General features: G+C 40.9%; 1 protein-coding gene across 2 annotated transcripts; it reads left to right on the top strand.

Moving 5' to 3' along the window:
• Positions 1-617: 617 nt before the first annotated feature.
• LOC143982770 (uncharacterized) lies at positions 618-19,094 on the top strand. 2 transcript variants are annotated; one of them, XM_077481768.1, is made up of 7 exons: positions 618-913; positions 4,226-4,409; positions 7,681-7,808; positions 10,801-10,913; positions 11,133-11,335; positions 16,789-16,824; positions 16,963-19,094. In XM_077481768.1, the coding sequence occupies exons 3-7, from the start codon at positions 7,706-7,708 to the stop codon at positions 17,705-17,707; spliced, it is 1,200 nt and encodes a 399-aa protein (XP_077337894.1). In that variant the 5' UTR covers positions 618-913; positions 4,226-4,409; positions 7,681-7,705; the 3' UTR covers positions 17,708-19,094. The 2 variants fall into 2 exon arrangements, with proteins under 2 accessions (XP_077337894.1, XP_077337893.1); XM_077481767.1 differs by lacking the exon at positions 4,226-4,409.
• Positions 19,095-19,776: the final 682 nt, after the last annotated feature.

Raw genomic sequence — 19,776 nt, forward strand, 5'->3', positions numbered from 1 at the left:
GTGCCTATCAGTGATACCTGTCAGTGCCCATCAGTGATGCCTCTCAGTGCCACCTATCAGTGCCCATCGGCGCCGCCTATCAGTGCCACATATCGGTGTAGCCTCATTGGTGTCCATCAGTGAAGGATAAAATTACTTATTTCGAAAATTTTATAACAGAAACAAACGAAAACGTTTTATTTTTGCCATTTTATCATTTCTTTAGCAAACAATTACAAACAAAAACGGTGGTGATTAAATAACACTAAAAGAAAGCTCTATCAGTCTCAAAAAAATGATACAAATTTAGTACAGTGTTGCATGACCGTGCGATTCTCATTCAGATCGTGAAAGCTGAAACTTGGCCTGGGAAGGAAGGGGGTGAAAGTGCCCGGTATGTGGCTAATGCAGGGAATGCAGTAAGTTATAAAAAAAATCGCTTTAGAGACACTTTAAGAAGCATATGCTCATATTTATGCACTATTTTATTCAAATAATGGGGGTAATTACTAGTATATTGTCGGTACCAGTTTCCCTATTCCGAAAAGCCAATGGTCTCCACAATCATGGCGTCCCTCAGAAAGAGAGAGTACACGTCCCCCGGAAGTGCTCCGTACGCACTGTGCGTTCCACTAGCACCACTTCCTGTCCGCTTTCTGCTTCCGGTCTGGAGCCCGCGCTTGCTTTTGCAGCTGGAATCCGGAGTGTGTGTTCGGGTGAGACGATAGCACGTTGGCTGTAACGTGGGCAGCAGTGACCCAGATTCCCTGTGCTTTTCTCCTAGAGCGTACCGCAAATCTGCCGACTCCATGTCGCGCCTATCGACCTTACCGCGGGTCTATATCGGGCGCCTGAGCCATCGGGCCCGGGAGAGGGACGTGGAGCGTTTCTTCAAGGGCTTTGGGAAGATCGTAGAGGTGGATCTGAAGAACGGGTGAGTGCCGATCTGTGATGACTATCTCCGGGCCTCCGGCTTTATGGAGAGGTGTGTGGTGGAGCCGGGCCTTTTTTAAAAAGAGCCAAGAATCGGCCAGTAACGGCAGATCCGGAGAGTAGACCATTGTGTACATTACTGTGCCCCCTGCCCACCTTCAGATACCTACACTTTGTAACCAAGGCAATGCCATGTTTCCAGATGTGATTGCTTTCTGTGGCTCCTCCTTAGAACTAAAGGAAAAACTTTTTTTTTTTAAACTTTATCAGTTTTGGAGCCCTAAGGGGTTAAAAGGCTTTTATTGCTGTCTGCATTCACACTTGTGCAGAATCGCAGGCTTTTCTGCAGCACACAAAGCGTCCCGCTGACTATCCGCACACTCAGAAAAAAACATTTATAGTGGTTGTAAACCCTTACAGATCACCTTTGACCTACAGGTAAGCCTAGCTTAAGGCTTACATGTAGGTGCAAGAAATATCTCTTAAACCTACATGATCTAGGAGATATTTACAAAAAGACAGACACCGCTGTGTATGGTGCATGCGCCGTAGAAAGCGGCGTGCAGGCGAACTGAGCATTCCGCTGCTAACGGCAATATGCCATTAGTGGCGGCTCCCTTGCACATGCGTGGGAGTGACGTCATTGCGTCTGCGGCCAATCACAGCGCCAGAGCCACGATACCCGCAAAGAAGATGGACGCTCCATGGAAGAGGGGACAGCGGTGACATTGCAGGCTCCTGTGTCAGGTAAGTGACACATAATGGGCTACTATGCGATTCGTAGTAGCCCATTATGCTTTACCTTTGCAGGGAAACAAAGAGGAAGTAAACCCATCAGGGTTTACTTCCTCTTTAACACTGACAGGGGTGCTGATGATCAGCTTTTATTTATGTAAGACCTAAGTGTCGCTAAACCCACAACAGTAAAATCAGTCTGTATATGCAGTAAACCATGCTTGTTATACTCACTGTGGAACCTAAAGGTATAATCCTCCGCATTGTGGAAAAAGGACCGTTATTTTTTTTTAAAAAGAGCAAGATGCTCACTGCTATCCTCCATAGTTATAATAGGGGAAAAAAGGCACAAGTCCATCTAGTTCAACCAATAAATGGGGGGGGGGGATACTATCACAATTCTATGCCAACCGTAATGAATACACAAAAGGTAAAAAAAGGCAGATTATACCAGCCAGACAAGGAGTACACAAAATGTATATAAAATATAATTTTATTACAAAATTCCTTTAAAAATCTGTGTGTGTGTGTGTATATATATATATATATATATATATAATTACACACACACACCCATAAAACAATGCTAGATGTCTTGCTCATAGGTGGGACCAACTGCCTTCTGTACATGATCATTATTACATTGTTCATGGCTTATATGCCAAATCCAACTGTATATCTAAATCTTCATGAGTCAACGCGTTTCAGTTAGCTTCATTAGGACACATGGAAAATAATGGCAGTTTTCTATGACAAAAAATATATTGTGATTAACCCTTTCATGACTAAGCCTATTTCTGACATTTGGTGTTTACAAGTTAAAATCTGTATTCTTTGCTAGTAAATTACTTAGACCCCCAAACATTGTGTGTGTATGTATGTGTATATATATATAATTAGCAGAGAATCTATAGAATAAAATGGCGATTATTTCAATATTTTATGTCACATGGTATTTGTGCAGCGGCCTTTTAAATGCAAATTTCTGGGGGAAAATACTCTTTCATGAATTTAGAAAAAACTAAACCGTAAAGTTGGTGCAATTTATTTTGTATAATGGGAAAGACGATGTTTGATGTTACGCCGAGTAAATAGATACCAAACATGTCACGCTGTAAAATTTCGCCCACTCGTGGAATGGCGGAAAACTACGGTACCAAAAAAATATATGTGTGTGTGTGTGTGTGAAGTTTAAAAAAATAAATGGTTACCAGGCTAGAGTTACAGAGGAGATCTAGTGCTAGAATTATTGCTCTTGCTCTGACGATCGCGGCGATACCTCACATGTGTGCTTTGAACACTGTTTACATATGTGGGCATGATTTCCGTATGCGTTTTCTTTGCTGCGCGAGCTCTCAGGGACAGGGTAGCTTTAACATTTTTAGATATATAGATTATAAATATATATATGTATCTTGTTTATTTTTATTTTTTTACATTGTGTTAAAAAAAAAAATCTGATCACTTTTATTGCTGTCACAAGGAATGTAAACATCACATTTATGGAGGGATCGGGGGTCTAAAAAAAAAAACAAATCCCTCCTTTGCACTTCAAAGTATTCAGATCAGTGATTTTGAATACTGGTATTACTTTAAAAAACCGGCGCCATTGACAGCCAAGTAAACCAGAAGTGACGTTGTGACGTCACTTCTGTTTTTACAGAGGAGACTGGAACTAAGCCCTTTTCGGCTTCATGCTAGTCTGTCTAGCTGTCGGAAGTGGTGGATCGAGAATCGGGTCTCCCGGCTGGAGGGGGGATGTCTCCTCCCACTCCTCCGGGATAACAACCGATCGGCTTTTAGTCACATCAGTTGTTATGCCTGGAAAGCAGACCGCCCACTAAAAGAAAAAAAAAGGGATGATGCCTGCAGCTGCGGGCATCATCCTGGTATAACCCCTTAAAGCTGAGGTTGCATATATGCATACACTCGGCGGGAAGGGGTTAAACTAGGGTTGCACTACTATTGAGCATTTGTACGAGTAAAAGTGTTTCAGGTGTGATTCCAATGCAAATTGGAGTGTGAGATTAGAAATTGCATAGGGCTGTTTTTCAAATCGTACTGCACACATGAAAACTGATGTGTCTACAAGAATCTGTGCTGTTTTCCCATCCATTTTCATGCATGTATGGTGTGAACAAGTCTAAAACAATGGTCACATGACACTAAAAATAGGTATCGGTGAGTACTTAAGAAAAAGTATTGGTACTCATTCTTTGTCTTTAAAAACTGGTATCAGTGCCTCTCTAGCTTAAACACAAACATAGATGCACAGGCATTACCATTAATCACCTGCAAGATCCTGACTGGGGGGGGCGCACTTCAATGCCAAATCAGTTACAGTGCATAAGAAATTCCCTGGGTGAGCATCAGAGTACAAAGAGGGACTGAAATGGAAGAAGATGTGTTCTGTAAACATACCTAAAACATACAGCTACAATGCCTAGTTATGGTCATCCATAAGATGGCACTGTAGCTGCTTTGGTGTTGAGGTGTGCCCCCAATTGGATTCTTGCAGGCGATATGTGGTATTACCTGAGTATCTATGTTTGTCTAATCGTAATTTTTTTTGTTATAGACAACTGCTATTATCTTCTATGCAGCCTGATGAAGCTAACTTAAGTGAAACGCGTTGACTCATGGAGATAGAGATATACATTTGGATTGGGCATATAAGCCATGAATAATGTAATGATGGTCATGTACACAAGGATTTGCAGTTGCTCTCACCTATGAGTAATACATCTAGCATTGTTTTATGGGTATGTATATATTTGTATGATTTTTTTTTTTTAAGACATTTTATATACATTTTGTGTACTTCTTGTCTGGTCAGTATAGTCCAACTTTGCCCCCCTTTTTTTCCCTATCGTTATCTCCTATGGGTTGGGTCCTTTAAACATCTATGCAATTTCCTGCCATGCTTTTTTCAAACAAATTATGCCCACAAATGAAGGTTTTACTGTACGCGCGTTTTTTTTTTTTTTTTTTTTTTTTCCTGCATAACAGACACCTCCCAACATCAGCACTTCCCAAAAAGTGCAAAACTCGGCAGGAATGCACTGCAATCATGCATCAACCACCAATGCATACATGTGAACCTAGCTGAACACGTATTTTACAACGATTTGAGCTGCTACTTCACTGATAACTTCCTTGATCCCCTACAGTGTGCCCCCCAGCCTGCACCATATCATAGTACCATGCATTTTGGTGCGGCGTCATTTTTGAAAGGTATCAGGCGATTCTTTGGCATGTAGGACAGCTCATTGAAACCAATAATCATACATAAGATTGTTTGTAGTGTATGTATATTGTGCTACTTTTTTATAGTTGTTCTCAAGCCCAATTTGTATTTTTTGGAAATATGTTATAAAAGATTGTAAACTAATGGGTTCCAGTGCACACAGAATGGTGTGAACAGAGCCCAATTGTCCTGGTCACCAGAAATGATAATGAGTGTAAGCCCTGGTTATTTTTGAAGCATTTTGACATGCGATGACATGTCAAATGGGAATTGCCGGCAATGGCACCGTCCTAAATGGTGTAGCGCTGCACAGATTCCAAAAAGTATTTTCTGTACTACTTTTTGCGATTTCTGGGTGCAATTTCCATTGACATCTGTGCAGAAACCCGCACAGGGGGTTTCTGCCTTTAACTTTTAATTTGGCCCTATAGGCAGTCAATCAAATGGTTACAGCGCAATGTGATTTGCCATTTTGAACAAAAATAAGACTGGAAGAGTCCTGCTCAAAGGCCATTAACCAATTCTGGACTAAGCCTATTTTTAACTCTTGTTTACAAGTTAGACCCCAAATCCACACATAAAAGTATTCAAAACGCAGCCACGCGCTGATTGGTAATCTCCCAGTCTCTGCTGAACGAGCTGCATTTCAATCAGTATATGTTGACCTTTATGGGAAGTTTTGCTTATTTGCATCCCCTCCCTCCCTCTCCATGGCCTGCCACATTTGGCGCTTTTTGGGGGATGGTTTTGGCAGATACCCGCTCCCACTTCTGGTCAGATCGCTGATTGGCTTCCATGCACGGCTGCACCAGATTTAATTTGCACTTTCCAGTTTTAGTAAATTAACCTCATCATGTCTACTTCCTTTCAACATCGGAAGATGTCTAGCAGTCCCATCAGCACAGAATTATTGGAAACCAGTGGGGCCCAGATACATCTATCTACTGTCTGGAGAAGTCTGGCCAGAAGTGGACTTCATGGAAGAATTGCTGCCAAAAAGCTATACCTCTGATGTGGAATCAAGGATAAGTGGTTAAACTATGCACAAAAACACAGAACTGGGTTGCAGAAAAATGGCAGCGAGTGCTCTTCACCAGTGGTCATCAACCCTGTCCTCAGGGCCCATTAACAGGCCAGGTTTTATTTATTACATTGGGGAGATGCAGACTAGAATAGTACAGTCACTGAGCAGCAAATTATGTCACCTGTGATGTATTTCAGTTATCTTGCAAACCTGGCTTGTTAGTGGGCCCTGATGACAAGGTTGATGACCACTGCTCTGGACTGATGATTCTAAATGTGAAATATGTGGCTGTAGCAGGAGTTAGTTTGGTCACCAAAGGCTTGAGGCGTGTGATTGTTCCCAAATTTATTTTGCAGTAGGACAACTCCAGACATACAGCTAATTTCATTAAAGTGGTTCCTCAGCCTTTTTACATAAAAAAATAAAGGCCAGCAGCTACAAATACCATCCTGGAAAAAAGAGGTAGTATTTTGGCGCAAGATCGCTAGCTGTGTGTACATATAGGAAGTCCCATTTAAAAAATGGACACGTTCATCTGATATGCGCACGCACACACAGGCCATTGATAATGTGGAGCAGTTAATGAGGTTTGAGCGCCAGCTATCCTTAGTGTAAGCTAGCCCTGGGTATGAAACAAGAAAGGGGAAGACAAGGAAGCGCCAGATCAGTGCAGAGTTTAAGCAATCCATTTAATAGTAGGTTAAAATGCACTTACATAATGCAAGTGAGTATCCAGCTCGGTAGCAGGAGGGTCAGTGGAAGGGAGATGTGTCCCAGTCAGTCCATTGATGTGACACCACCCGCGGGATGCATCATCCGATGTTTGGCTCCATAGACGTCCTGGTTTCACTTCCTGGTGGCCACAGAACATCTATGGAGCCGAACATCGGATGACACATCTGCGGATGGTGCCACATCGATGGACTGACTGGGACACATCTCCCTTCCACTGACTCTCCATTTACTGAGCTGGATACTCACTTGCATTGTGTAAGTGCATTTTTAATCTACTCTTAAATGGAGTGCTAAAACTTTGCACTGAGCTGACGCTTCCTCCTCTTTCACTTTCTTGTTAAAATTAGGAGGTGGGAAGACATAAAGCAGAACTTTCCCTTTGGGGTAAAGCAGAACAAGGAGTCCTGGAAATGAGGGTTTTTGTCGCCACAGATCATCTGGGTTTACAAGAGACAGAAGATTTTGACACACTTCATTAGCATAACTGCTTTTTAGCAATGCAGATAGTACACCTTTGTATGTAAACTTTAACAATACATTCCTCTTTTTTTTTTTTTTTTTTTTTTTTTTATTCTCCCTTTTGCTATGTTAAAGAGGAACTCCAGCCACAGCCACTTTCAGAGAAAAAAATATTAGCCAGCAGCTACAAATACTATTATCTGCTGATTTTTAATTAACAGGTATTCACAAGTCCAGGGATCCAGCACGTCATCACCAAGGCCAGTTCTCTGGTGCTGCCATCTTGAGTGTGGGAAGCAGGCTGTGACTTCCTTCAATTTACATTATTGACAGAGGAGTATAATGAGCGGAACTTCCAATTAAGTGACATTGCTCCTTAATGTAAATTGTTGAAATTTTTTATTTTTTTTCTCTGTTTGATAAGTGCAAAAAAAATATATAATCAACTCATCCAACTAGAAGTCTTGTGAGCAGATAACTTCCTGTGCCTCAAGGACATGTAAGCTACGGGACTCAGTTTTGTTCTTGGGTTTAGATACACTTTAGGAATTGCCTACATGTTTTTCAGGTATGGCTTTGTGGAATTTGAAGACATGCGTGATGCTGACGATGCCGTTTATGAGATGAATGGAAGGGACCTATGTGGTGAACGGGTCATTGTGGAACATGCACGTGCTCCAAGGAGAGAAGCTCGCAGTAAGTTTACCATATGTACTTTTATGCTTTTCTCTGAAGTACATTCTGCTACTCCAGTTTGGTATTGGATAAACAAAAACAAAATATTGACCCAGTTGGACCTGTCATCTGCATACAACAGCACTTTAAACAGTAACAAACAGGATATTGCTAAACTACAGAGCTAAGACAACATTGCTCATCTTCTAGTTCTGAGCAATTCATCACGAGACTGAACAGCCCATTCGGTTGTATCCATGCTCATTATAATTCAAAAAATTTGCTGGCAATTCAAACATGGAGCACTTTGTGTGTTCGCAAAATTGTCACATCCATTGTATGAATCTGAGACGTTTGTGATTGATACTTGTGAACCATGCATAGTTCTCGTAAAGTGAACAGTGTCCCATTTAATGAGCTATGCATACCAATGGATACTTAAAGCGGCCCTTTTGAAGCAAAAAAATTTAAATAAAGTCAAACGCAAATCTCCTGCTTAAGCTTATATTTAACTGGCCCAGGACCAATTTATGTAATCTTCTGTCTGCTGCAGAGCTATTCAACCCAATCCCTGTGTTCTGTAGTAACCTAGGGGTTAGCAGAAGTAAAAACGAGGTACTGCAGAAGACGCAAGCATCCAACAGAATTGGGCTGGATGTCAAAATTCTTTGGGGAAGCAAAGTGCTGCAGCAGATTTCACTGTAGACAATGGGCCGGGTACGTATAAAGTTTTACATCTGCAGGACATCGATGTTTTTTTTTCCTGATAAGGTTAGTTTTAAAATGGTCTAAATGAAGACAAAATTGTGTGGTCACGTTTGTGTAAAAAAAAAAAAGAAAAGCCACAGGGCGCAACTATGTGTGCTAATACAGTACATAGATTTAGGGTGCTGTTTTTTGGAAAATCATTTGCAGCACTGCTTATAGCAGGATTCAAATAAAAGGTTACTTTTTACTTAAAGTGGAAGCCTAACACTATCTTTTCTTAAGTGTTCCCTCCTCCTTATCTTGCATACAAAAAAAAAAAAAAAATATATATATATATATATATATATATAATAGAGAGAGAGAGAGAGATCTGTATACTTGTGGATTTTTTTTTTTTAATCCACTAGTCTGGACCTGTTATCCCACAGATCCTCTGTGTTGGTAGGCTTCAGGGGAGTGGAGGCAGCACAGATGACGTTTGGACCATGGGAGCCTATGGATGGCATCAGGACTCCTAGAATTCACAGCTGTTGGCACACATCCACAGGTTAGGTAGGGTGATGGGACATTTTAAGGATATTTGGAACTTTTCTTCCACTTTAAGCAGTTTTGTTTGGGGGTTTTTTTTTTTTTGGATTTGTTTTTTTATCTTTGTGACAGAATATTCAATACTGGTGCTAAATGGGACTGGACAGATGCTTAGAGCCAAGGCATGCAACAACAAAAATTGAAAAGAAGAATTTTTCTCATGCAGGAGGGCTGCGCCAGCACTGCGTGGCTTAACTGCTCATTTTTGCCTAGGGGTGAGGAGAGCGGTTATATGCTTGCCTAATCTGCTGATCCTCCTAGCGCAAGACCAGTCCCTGCCACTCCTGATTCCCCCCCTCATACCCATGGACCGGCTCCGGAAGTGAGGAAAGCAGTAACTCCACCGCTGTATGTGGGCGAGCACTGTTTTCCAGGGGACTACAGGATCATGTAAGTGTAGCTTTTCTGTGCCCCCCGTGACAAAATGAGCAGTTAATGTTAACCTATCTAATGCAGACACAGCCCCATTACATGGGAGAAAAAGTTCTGCTTTAGGATTTTTGAACCTACTTTTTTTTAAATTATTTGGCTTCAGGTTTTTTTGGTGGAATTATACCTTGCTGCATGTGCACAGTTGGTCAAAAACAATTCTCAGACAACTGTGTTAGAACAGAGCGGGTCACCAAAATAACTGTACAAGGTGAAAATGGCAGCCTATATTGTTTACCCCTTTTTCTGAAAATGCTAATCTGCAAGCATGTTAAGAATCAGTAATTGAGAAAGCATTGAATCTAGGACTAGCTAAGCAACTGGTTTTCTTAGGTGGTTAGTCATAGTGGCTCCCGTTATTGTCTCATTAAAAATAGACTACAATTTTTTTCAATCAGCTAATTGGCTAAATAACTTTCTAATGGCTAAATGTTTAAAATATGCTTTATACCAGTGCTGCACCTATTTCTTCCTCTTTCTTAGATGGAACAACATTCTTGTTTGTGTTCATGCTTCCAGCCAGACTGGTTACTTTTTTAATAGCACAATTATTTGCAAATTAAACAGCTTTATTAATGTAGCTTTATTTTAACTTAGTTGATATTTGCCTGTCCTTAAATGTTTTTTTATCATTACTGTTGTGCTATATTTTATCCCCTGTACTTTTTAAAATGGCTCTGAATACTCCAGAAACCTTTGAGTTAGTTATTTAGTGGCCATTTTATTAAACTGCCATGGGAGATAATGCATAAGCTAGTGTGAGGCTGACCAGATGTCTGTCTCCAGGTAATTTAATTGTGCAGCTTGTCCCTTCCTCCTCCTCTCTCTTCTTCTTGTGAGATCCGAGGAGGAGCCGCTGGGGGGGCACATACGTGGGTGAGCGCGTTGGGTTTACCAGTCAGCGGGGGGCCCAAGGCAGCCGTCCGACGCAGGGCATGCAGAGGGAGCGTGGGTGGCTGAGGGCTCTCCATTGTTTCAAGGTAAGTGATTGGTGGGGAGCATGGGGTTAATTGTAGACACATTTTAAAGTGGGTTATTATTTAGGAATATTTATACAGTAATTATTGTATCTGTTCTGTAAATTGAATGTAGTTAGGGTTGCGGGTGTTATTCACTAATAGATGGGTGGATAGTTGGGTGTATTTTAATTATTGGAATATTATTTTGATAGTGCTTTGGAGTTCTTTATTTGATGTAAACGATAGCCCTAGAATAGCGTACATCTCAGAACTATGTTTCGCTAAATGCTTTTGGACATCCCCTGAATTTTTTTTCTTTCTGGATCCAGGTGGTTATGGATACCGCAAAAGTAGCAATGAGAAGTTTGGGCCTCCAGTTCGAACAATCTACCGGTTGAGGGTAGAAAACCTTTCCACCCGATGTAGTTGGCAGGACCTTAAGGTAGGAAATTTTCAGCAATTGTCTAATACAGAGAGAAGTGAAATGATGTGACCAACTAATTTTTATTGCAGTATGTGTACATCAAAAAGTTTGTTTCATCTTCTTAGCGTTCTTTTATGTGGGGTTGTGTGTTTTTTTTTTTTTTTTCTTTCCACTTTTACATCTGAACTGGACACCTCAACTTCATGCAGTTGATGTATTTGGTTTTGTTTTCTGTAGGATTTTATGCGCCAGGCTGGAGAAGTTACTTATGCGGATGCACATCAGCGTCGTCCTAATGAAGGAATCATTGAGTTCCGTACATATTCGGACATGAAGCGGGCGCTAGATAAACTGGATGGTTCGCAAGTTAATGGAAGGAGAATACGTCTGGTGGAAGATAGGGCTGGATCCAGATACTCTTCTTCACGCAGTCGGTCCAGGTATGTTTAGTGGTCTGCTTTTGACTTAATGTGTATCTAAACTGAAGTACATTATTATCCGGTGTGCTGCATTTTTTTTTCCCCTCCTTTATTTTAATCTAGCGATTCTGCTAGTAGCACACTTCTTGGCTTGGAGTGGCAACCCTTATTGACAGTACTGTTTTATGGAGAAACATTGCCTTCTTGGCTTCTTTCCTGGTTTGAATTGCAAACACCCCTGCCTTCCTCACCACCTAACATAGGGGGGATGTGTTGCAGTATGTAGTTAAGAGAATAATGCTAGAAAAGCCAATGTTGACATTTCAGTGCACAGGAAGTTATAAGGGTACTAGATTCCTGGCAGGTAGAAAATGAATGCAGCCACCACATCTGTGGACTAGTACGCTGCTATATATACTATTTTTGTTTTCGGGCTTAGATATGCTTAAAAAAAAAAGAAAAGAATATTGCTTATTCATGGTCTCCATCCATTAGATATTGGTGATGAGTTACTGTATGACAACATACCAAAGAAAAGGGGCATTCGGGAGGGCAACATTTACAATATCAAGATAAGAGTATGGGCACGTGACTTCAAGCTAACAGGAGGAGTTTTAAAAACTAACCCTACAAAGTATTTTTCCCAAAGAGTAGTTTATGCTGGCAACAGACTTTTTTTAGTATTGCTTGTCAGTCAACATTTACAACTAAAGTTTATTTTATGTGTGTGTGTGTGTTTTAATTGGATCCTGTTTAAATTGGCCGTAGTATGTATGAATTTGTTAGGGACCTTGGGTTGTAAGCTCATCGAGGGCAGAGACTTATGTGAATGTTATTTCAGGTACTTGTATGTACCTGAAATGGCCTAGACATATATATGTCTAGGCTATGCAGCATCTGGAAGACACAACTTCCACAATCCTCTAAAAATGTGTGTCCCATGTCTCTGGCAGCTGAATGATGTAGAAATATTCTACCTACTGCCACCAGGTCTTCTCCCACAGCACTAATTTCTGGCCCTTCTGCAGTTAATGTCAGCTGCTGCATGTGTGAAAGAGTTGTACTGCTCACCCGCCTCCTTCATTCATAGAACTCTTAATATTCTTTCTCAGAATGCAGAGTGTTCTGTGATTGGAGGAGGCTGATTCAAGTTGGGACGCTGTGTAAAATCTACAAAAAAAAATTGCCCTGATTTGCAAATCACATAAACTCATATTTTATTCATAATAGAAAAAAAATAACTAAATTTTTTTTAATGTAGCTTTTACATAGCATCCCAACTTAGCAGTTATGTCACACACTCTATCTTGTCTAATCAGAGGATGCATTCATTCAGAAAATGCAAAACATTTTTGGTGCCTGTGCCCAGCAGCCTGACCACCTGTGTTCACAATGCAGCAGGGCAGTTTTGGTCATCATGGTTTGATTCACGGGCGTGTGCACGTTTGATTTTAAGGCTTGACACATTTGCTAAGTTTATTTTTTTTTATTCAAAGCAACCTAATCATTTATATTTAACAACTTCTTTGATTAATATACAGTGCCTTGAAAAATAATTCATACCCCTTGAAATTTTTCACTTTTTGTCATGTTACAACCAACGTAAATGTATTTTATTGGGATTTTATGTGATATACCAACATAAAGGGGAAGGAAAATGAAAAATGGTTTTCAATTATTATTTTTTTTTACAAATATATGAAAAGTGTGGGGTGCATTTGTATTCAGCCCCCGAGTCAATACTTTGTAGAACCACCTTTCCCTGCAATTACAGCTGCAAGTCTTTTTGGGGATGTCTACCAGCTTTGCACATCTAGAGGGACATTTTTGCCCATTCTTCTTTACAAAATAGCTCCAGCTCTGTCAGATTGGCTAGAGAGCGCCTGTGAACAGCAAGTTTAAAAGTCTTGCCACAGATTCTCAATTGGATTTAGGTCTGGACTTGAATATGCTTTGATCTAAACCAGTTTAGGGTTGTTGTCCTGCTGGGTGAACTTCCACCCCAGTCTTTTGCAGACTCGGAACAGGTTTTCTTCTTATGCCCTGTACACACGGTCGGACAGTCCGACAACAAAATCCATCAGATTTTTGTCGACGTATTTTGTGGCAAACTTGTCTTGCATACACATGGTCGGACAAAGTTGTGGGGAAATCTGATCGTTCTTAATGAGGTGACGTACAACTCGTACGTCGGGACTGTAAATGGGCCAATAGCTGTGGTCTCTTAATTTATTCTGAGCATGCGTAGCACTTTGTCCGTCGGAATTTAAAAAATCTAATTTTGTTGTCGGAAAATTTTAGATCCTGTTCTCAAACTTTGTGTGTTGGAAATTCCGACGGAAAAAGTCTGATGGAGCCCACGTACGATCGGATTTTCCGACAACGCCATCTGATCGCACATTTTCTGTCAGAAATTATGACTGTGTACAGGGCATTAGATTGCCTTGTATTTGGCTCCATCCATCTTCCCATCAACTCTGACCAGCTTCCATGTCCCTGCTGAAGAAAAGCATCCCCATAAGGTGATGCTGCCACCACCATGTTTCACAATGGGAATGGTTTGTTCAGGGTGATATGAAGTTAGTTTTCTGACACGCATAGGGTTTTGCTTTTAGGCCAAAAAGTTAAATTTTGGTCTCATCTGACCAGAGCACCTTACACATGTTTGCCATGTCCCCCGCATGGCTTCTCGCAAACTGTAAACAGGGCTTCTTGTGTCTTTCTTCTTGCCACTTTTTCTATAAAGGCCAGATTTGTGGAGTGCAGGACTAATAGTTGTCCTGTGGACAGATTCTCCCACAGCATGTGGATCTCTACTGCTCCTCCAGAGTTTGCATGGGCCTCTTGGCTGCATCTCAGATTAATGCTCTCCTTGCCCTGCCTGTCAGTTTAGGTCAGGGGTGTCCAAACTTTTTTTCAAAGAGGGCTAGATTTCATGAAGTGAACATGCGTGAGGGCCGACCGTTTTGCCTGACATTTTTTGAACCATTAAAATTAAATGCAAATTAAATATTTTATGCAAAGTTTATTGCAAATGGCATGCTATTAATTTCATAACATTGATGACAATATTTGATGATATAGATCTTCTCTAATCCGCTCAGGGTAACGATGAGCTCAGGTGTGTTATGTTTACAAAAAAAATTCTCTCTCAAACCTCATTCCGATTTGATGTTATGCCATACATTTTCTGATTGATGGATTGAACAGTTCTCCGTGAGATGTCCAAAGCTTGGGATATTTTTTATAACTTAACCCTGCCTTAAACTTCTCCACAACTTTATCTCTGACCTGTCGTCTGGGTTGTTACTTGGCCTTCATGATGCTGTTTGTTCACAAAGGTTCATTAACAAACCTCTGAGGGCTTCACAGAACTGCTGTATTTATACTGAGATTAAAATTACACACAGGTGGACTCTATTGATTAGGTGACTTCTAAAGGCAATTGGTTCCACTATAATACAAATGCACGCCGCACGTTTCAGATATTGTACAAAAAAAATGTGAAAACCATTTATAATTTTCCTTCCACTTCACAATTATGTGCCACTTTGTGTTGATCTATCACATAAAATTGGAAAATTAAATACATTTACGTGTTTGGTTACATGAAAAAATTTGGAAAATTTTAAGGGGTAGGAATACTTACTTTTTCAAGGCACTGCATTGTTTGTGTACTTTATATTTTGTTCCAAAATTTGACTTTGGTAAATAGTTGTGCAGATGTGTGCCAAAAATTGCAACTATCAACATTTTATTTTACAGGTTTGCTGCTTTCAGAAAATGTTTTGGGGGTTTTAACCACTTGCCGCCCGCCCTATAGGCAATTGACGGCTGCAAAGTGGTTTCATAATCCTGACCGGACGTTATATGACGTGATCAGGATTATGAGCTGCTGCGTGCCCCCGGGGGCGCGCATCGCGGCGATCGTTGTTGCAGGGTGTCAGTCTGACACCCGGCAACTACGATCTCGGTAAAGAGTCTCCGACGGAGACTCTTTACCACGTAATCAGCTGTGTCCAATCACAGCTGATCACAGTGTAAATGGGAAGAGCCGGTGATCGGCTTTCCCTCACTCGCGTCTGTCAGACGCGAGTAGAGGAGAGCCGATCGGCTGCTCCTCTGACGGGGGGTCTGTGCTGATCGATTATCAGCACAGCCCCCCGTGGATGCCCGCACTGGACCACCAGGGACGCCACCAGACCACCAGGGAAAAGGTAATCCTCCCTAGACCACCAGGGATGCCAGTCAGCATAATGGATGCCAATCAGTGCCCACAATGGGCATCACTGATTGGCATGCATTATTGTTTGGCACTGATTGGCATCCATTACTATAGTATAACACCTGTGCCGCCTATCCATGCCCACCTGTGCCGCCTATCCATGCCCACCTGTGCCGCCTATCCATGCCCACCTGTGCCGCCTATCCATGCCCACCTGTGCCGCCTATCCATGCCCACCTGTGCCGCCTATCCATGCCCACCTGTGCCGCCCATCTGTGCTGCCCATCCATGCCAATCTGTGCCACCTATCGGTGTCCGTCCGTGTCGCCCATCAGTGCCACCTAACAGTGCCACATATCAGTGTCCATCAATGCCACCTCATCAGTGCCACTTCATTGGTGCCCATCAGTGAAGGAGAAAACGTACTTATTTACAAAGTTTTGAAACTGAAACAAAAAAAAAACATTTTTTTTTTCAAAATTTTCGGTATTTTTTTATTTGTAGCGCAAAAAATAAAAACCGTGGAGGTGATCAAATACCACCAAAAGAAAGCTCTATTTGTGGGAAAAAAATGATAAAAAATTTCATTTGGGTACAGTGTAGCATGACCGCGCAATTGTCATTCAAAGTGCGACAGCGCTGAAAGCTCAAAATTGGTCTGGGCAGGAAGGTGTTTAAGTGCCCTGTATTGAAGTGGTTAAGTAATCTAAAATGTGCGTTTTAACACGTGTTCAAATACAGAAGGAGGGGAAAAGAGCCCTGGAAGCAAGAGTTAAACTAAGCCCCCCCCCCCCCCCCCCCTTTTTTTTTTTTTTTATTTTTTTTTTTTTTTTTTTAGAGCAGTGCAGCTACATTATGTGATGTGCTGCTGGGTCTTGGGGTGGTGAGTATACAGTATACTGAATAACAACATAGGCAGAGTGGTGGGTAATCAACTCTACTGTACTATTGGGAGGTTACTAAATTTACAGGTTGCTACAAGACTTAAAGAAACTAAGAATGGAGCACAGGTGGATGATGTATAGCTTTGCCCCTCCATTTACAGACCCGGTTTCATTCATAGAAGTACAGCTTCTGTGAATGGTTGCCCCCTGTTCATGAGTGCCTGTGACAGGCTGTTAGTTGTATAAACACCCCTGCTGCCCTGCAAGAATATGGGGGGGGGGGTGGCGATGTGCTCAGGACAAAACAAGATTTCTACAGAGTTATTAACTTTTTTTATTTTTATTTTTTTTATTCTTTGCTTTAGGTCTCGTTCACGTAGGAGTAGTCCTTCTAGATCAAGGTCAGTGTGTGTTTTTTTTTTTTTTTTTTTGTTTTTTTGTTTTGTTCGTTCCACAAGTCAATTGTAATGATCTTTTATTGAGAACTAGTAAAATAATGTGTTTTTTCTTCATTTTTTTTTTTTTTATGCCTTTTTCAGGTCTCGTTCGCGTAGCAGGAGCAGACGGCACAGTCGGAGAAGCAGAAGTTACAGCAAAGACAGTAGAGATAGCAGGAGTAAAGAGAAAAATGGTAGTAAGCAGAGGGATCACAGCAGCAGTAAAGAGAGAAGTCCAGACCAGGAGCACAGTGAGAGAGAGAGAAGCCTGAGCAGGGAAAGACATGATAGTGATGGAAGTGTGAGAAAGGATAGGGACAGAAGTGGCAGCAGACATAGGAGAGATGGGAGCAGGAGCAAGGACAGGAAAGAGAAGAATAGCAGACGAAGCAAGGAAAGGAGAGAGAGAGACAGAAGTCATAGCAGAGAGAGGAGTAGTAGCAAAGACAGAGATAGCCGAGAAAGGAGCCATAGCAATGAAAGTAGAAAGAATGGTAGGCGTTCAAGTCGTAGTATTAGCAAAGAGAGATCTCGGAAACGTAGTAGGGAGAGAAGTGTCAGTGAGGAGCGCTCTAAGAAAAGCAGGAGAGAGGACACAGTGGCATTTACTACAGAATCTGACCAGGAACATGAAATTGAGGAAGGTGAGATTGACTACCCTAGATCTGCAACAGTCAATGTTCCTGCTCCATCCTCTCCTCCATCGTCTCCTCCATTATCTCCCCCACCCTCTCCCCTGCCTGCTGAACCTGTTCCCGCATCGGAAATTGAAGAGGAAGAGGCACCCGCAGCAGTCAATTCTCCTTCCGAACAGCAACCTATGTCACCCTCCACCACAGAAGCTTGACTTTTTTTTTCCTGACTTTCGTTTTCTAGAATGAGCTGCACTTGGCTCTGTTCGTGTTGAATATTTTATATTTATTTCATTTTTTTTAATTAATATATATCTTCTGGCCTGTTAGCACCCTACTCAGTATGTTCTTTATTTCGGAATGTGAAAGTGCTACAAACTAAAAGTTGTCTAGTCTTAAAGCAGCAGTGCACATTTGAAGCGGCATCTTGGTTTAAAAAAACAAAAACCATTCATTAGAACATTAAAATACAGCAGTTAAAGCATGGCTGTCTAAAAGACCCCTTTCGCACCCGCCACCGAGTTAAAAGCGCCCGTGATGCGACGCTTCAGCAGCGCTGCCCATTCATTTTAATAGGCAGCGGCAATTTAGGAACGCTGTATACAGAGCTCCCAAACTGCCCCAAAGATGCTGCTTGCAGGACTTTTCCTAACATCTCCCAAGCGCACTGCCCCAGTGTGAAAACACTCGGGCTTTCACGCTGGGGTGACATGTGAGGTGTTTTTCAGGCGCTTTACAGGTGCTATTTTTAGCGCTAAAATGCCTTTAGTGTGAAAGGGGTCTAAGTAAAAGAAACAAATAAAATTACTCTTGTTGAGTAATGCTGAACAAAAGTGTAGTCCCTTTCCACTAGGCCAGCATTTGTAAAAGGCAAAGGGCCTGCCAGTCTACAACCAAAGTGTGCCACACATATATAATCTGGCTTGTACAATCGTCTTTAGATGTACTGACTATCTTGTGAAAGCAAATACCTGATTTGATAGTGTTAAGGTAGGGCATCACACTGCATGGTGGTTTATTCTGAAGAATATTTTGCTATCAGATTCTAATAAGTGTGGCCATCTTTAGTTTAGTTAAGCTCTCCTATGTAGAGATGAGCTGACCCATGTAATATGTTCAAGCCTGACATACCAGCTTCCTGGCAGTAAGTTCATGGGGAAGTAAAAATACTGTTTTATTCAGTATTGCTTATGAACATAAGCAATTTCTAATATTTTTTACAGCTTTCACTGCCTGTATTATTGATTTATAAATAAATGGCATAATGCTGATTAAATAGTTCCTGGGTTGATTTAAGTAAAGCCATGCTTATTGTCTGAAAATGTCAATGCGCTTACATTGTGTGCTTCTTTTCACCTCTGTAATAATTTGTGTCCATTTAGAAGTGTTCGACAATGAATCGGTCAAGAAGTGCTCAGGGGAAACCGGTTGTGTAAAATTGTTAATAATCTTTAGGATTTCCCAACTCTGTACCTTTATCTTACATATGATTTTTTTTTTTTTTTTTTCCTCCTCTTGTAATTTTCATTTTTTTAATGATAGTGACTGCCCCTCCTGGATTTCATCATTCTATTCGAATAAAAAATATTTTTGCTTCAAAAAGCATTGGGACATTTATTTAGAAATACTGTGAGCATGTTAAAAACGTAGAACTTGTTTTCTATATTTAGCATTGATATGATTTTTAGTGCTTTATACTGCAGCTACTTGAAATATACCTAAAGACAAACATGTAAAGTGGTTGTAAAGGCTCAAGGGTTTTTTTCTATTCATGAAGTGCCTGTGTTCACACTAGGCAAATATTTCCAGGTAGGATAGATTTTTTCTGGAAGTGGCTTTTCTTGCTTTTAGGAATGAAAGACTCGGACTACTGTCTTTTAACCACTTCAGCCCTGGAAGATTTGGCAGCTCAATGACCAGAGAACTGTTTACATTTTGGCACTGCGCTGCTTTAACTGGTAAATTTGCGGTCATGCAATGCTGTACCCAAAGAAATTTGTCCTTTTTTTTTTTTTTATTCCACAAATAGAGCTTTTTTTTATGGTATTTGATTGCCTCTACAATTTTGGGAAAAAATTATATTTTCTACTTTTTGTTATAAAAAAAAAAATTATAAACTCAATTTTAGTCATACATTTAGGCCAAAATGTATTCGGCCACATGTCTTGCTAAAAAGAAAAATCAATAAGCGTATATTTATTAGTTTGCACAAAAGTTATACCATCTACAAAGTAGGGTACATTTTCTGGAATTTACGCAGCTTTTAGTTTGACTCATTTCTTGA

This window comes from Lithobates pipiens, unplaced genomic scaffold, assembly GCF_037356315.1.
Source record: "Lithobates pipiens isolate NorthernLeopardFrog02 unplaced genomic scaffold, aLitPip1_a1.2 Scaffold_16, whole genome shotgun sequence".
Lineage (NCBI taxonomy): Eukaryota > Metazoa > Chordata > Amphibia > Anura > Ranidae > Lithobates > Lithobates pipiens.

Bases quoted from the DNA above. Each gene is read 5' to 3' on its own strand.
- LOC143982770 (XM_077481767.1), top strand. From the start codon at position 789: ATGTCGCGCCTATCGACCTTACCGCGGGTCTATATCGGGCGCCTGAGC. The intron at 10,914-11,132 runs GTAGGAAATTTT...TGTTTTCTGTAG, and splicing joins GTAGTTGGCAGGACCTTAAG to GATTTTATGCGCCAGGCTGG. The intron at 16,825-16,962 runs GTCAGTGTGTGT...TGCCTTTTTCAG, and splicing joins AGTAGTCCTTCTAGATCAAG to GTCTCGTTCGCGTAGCAGGA.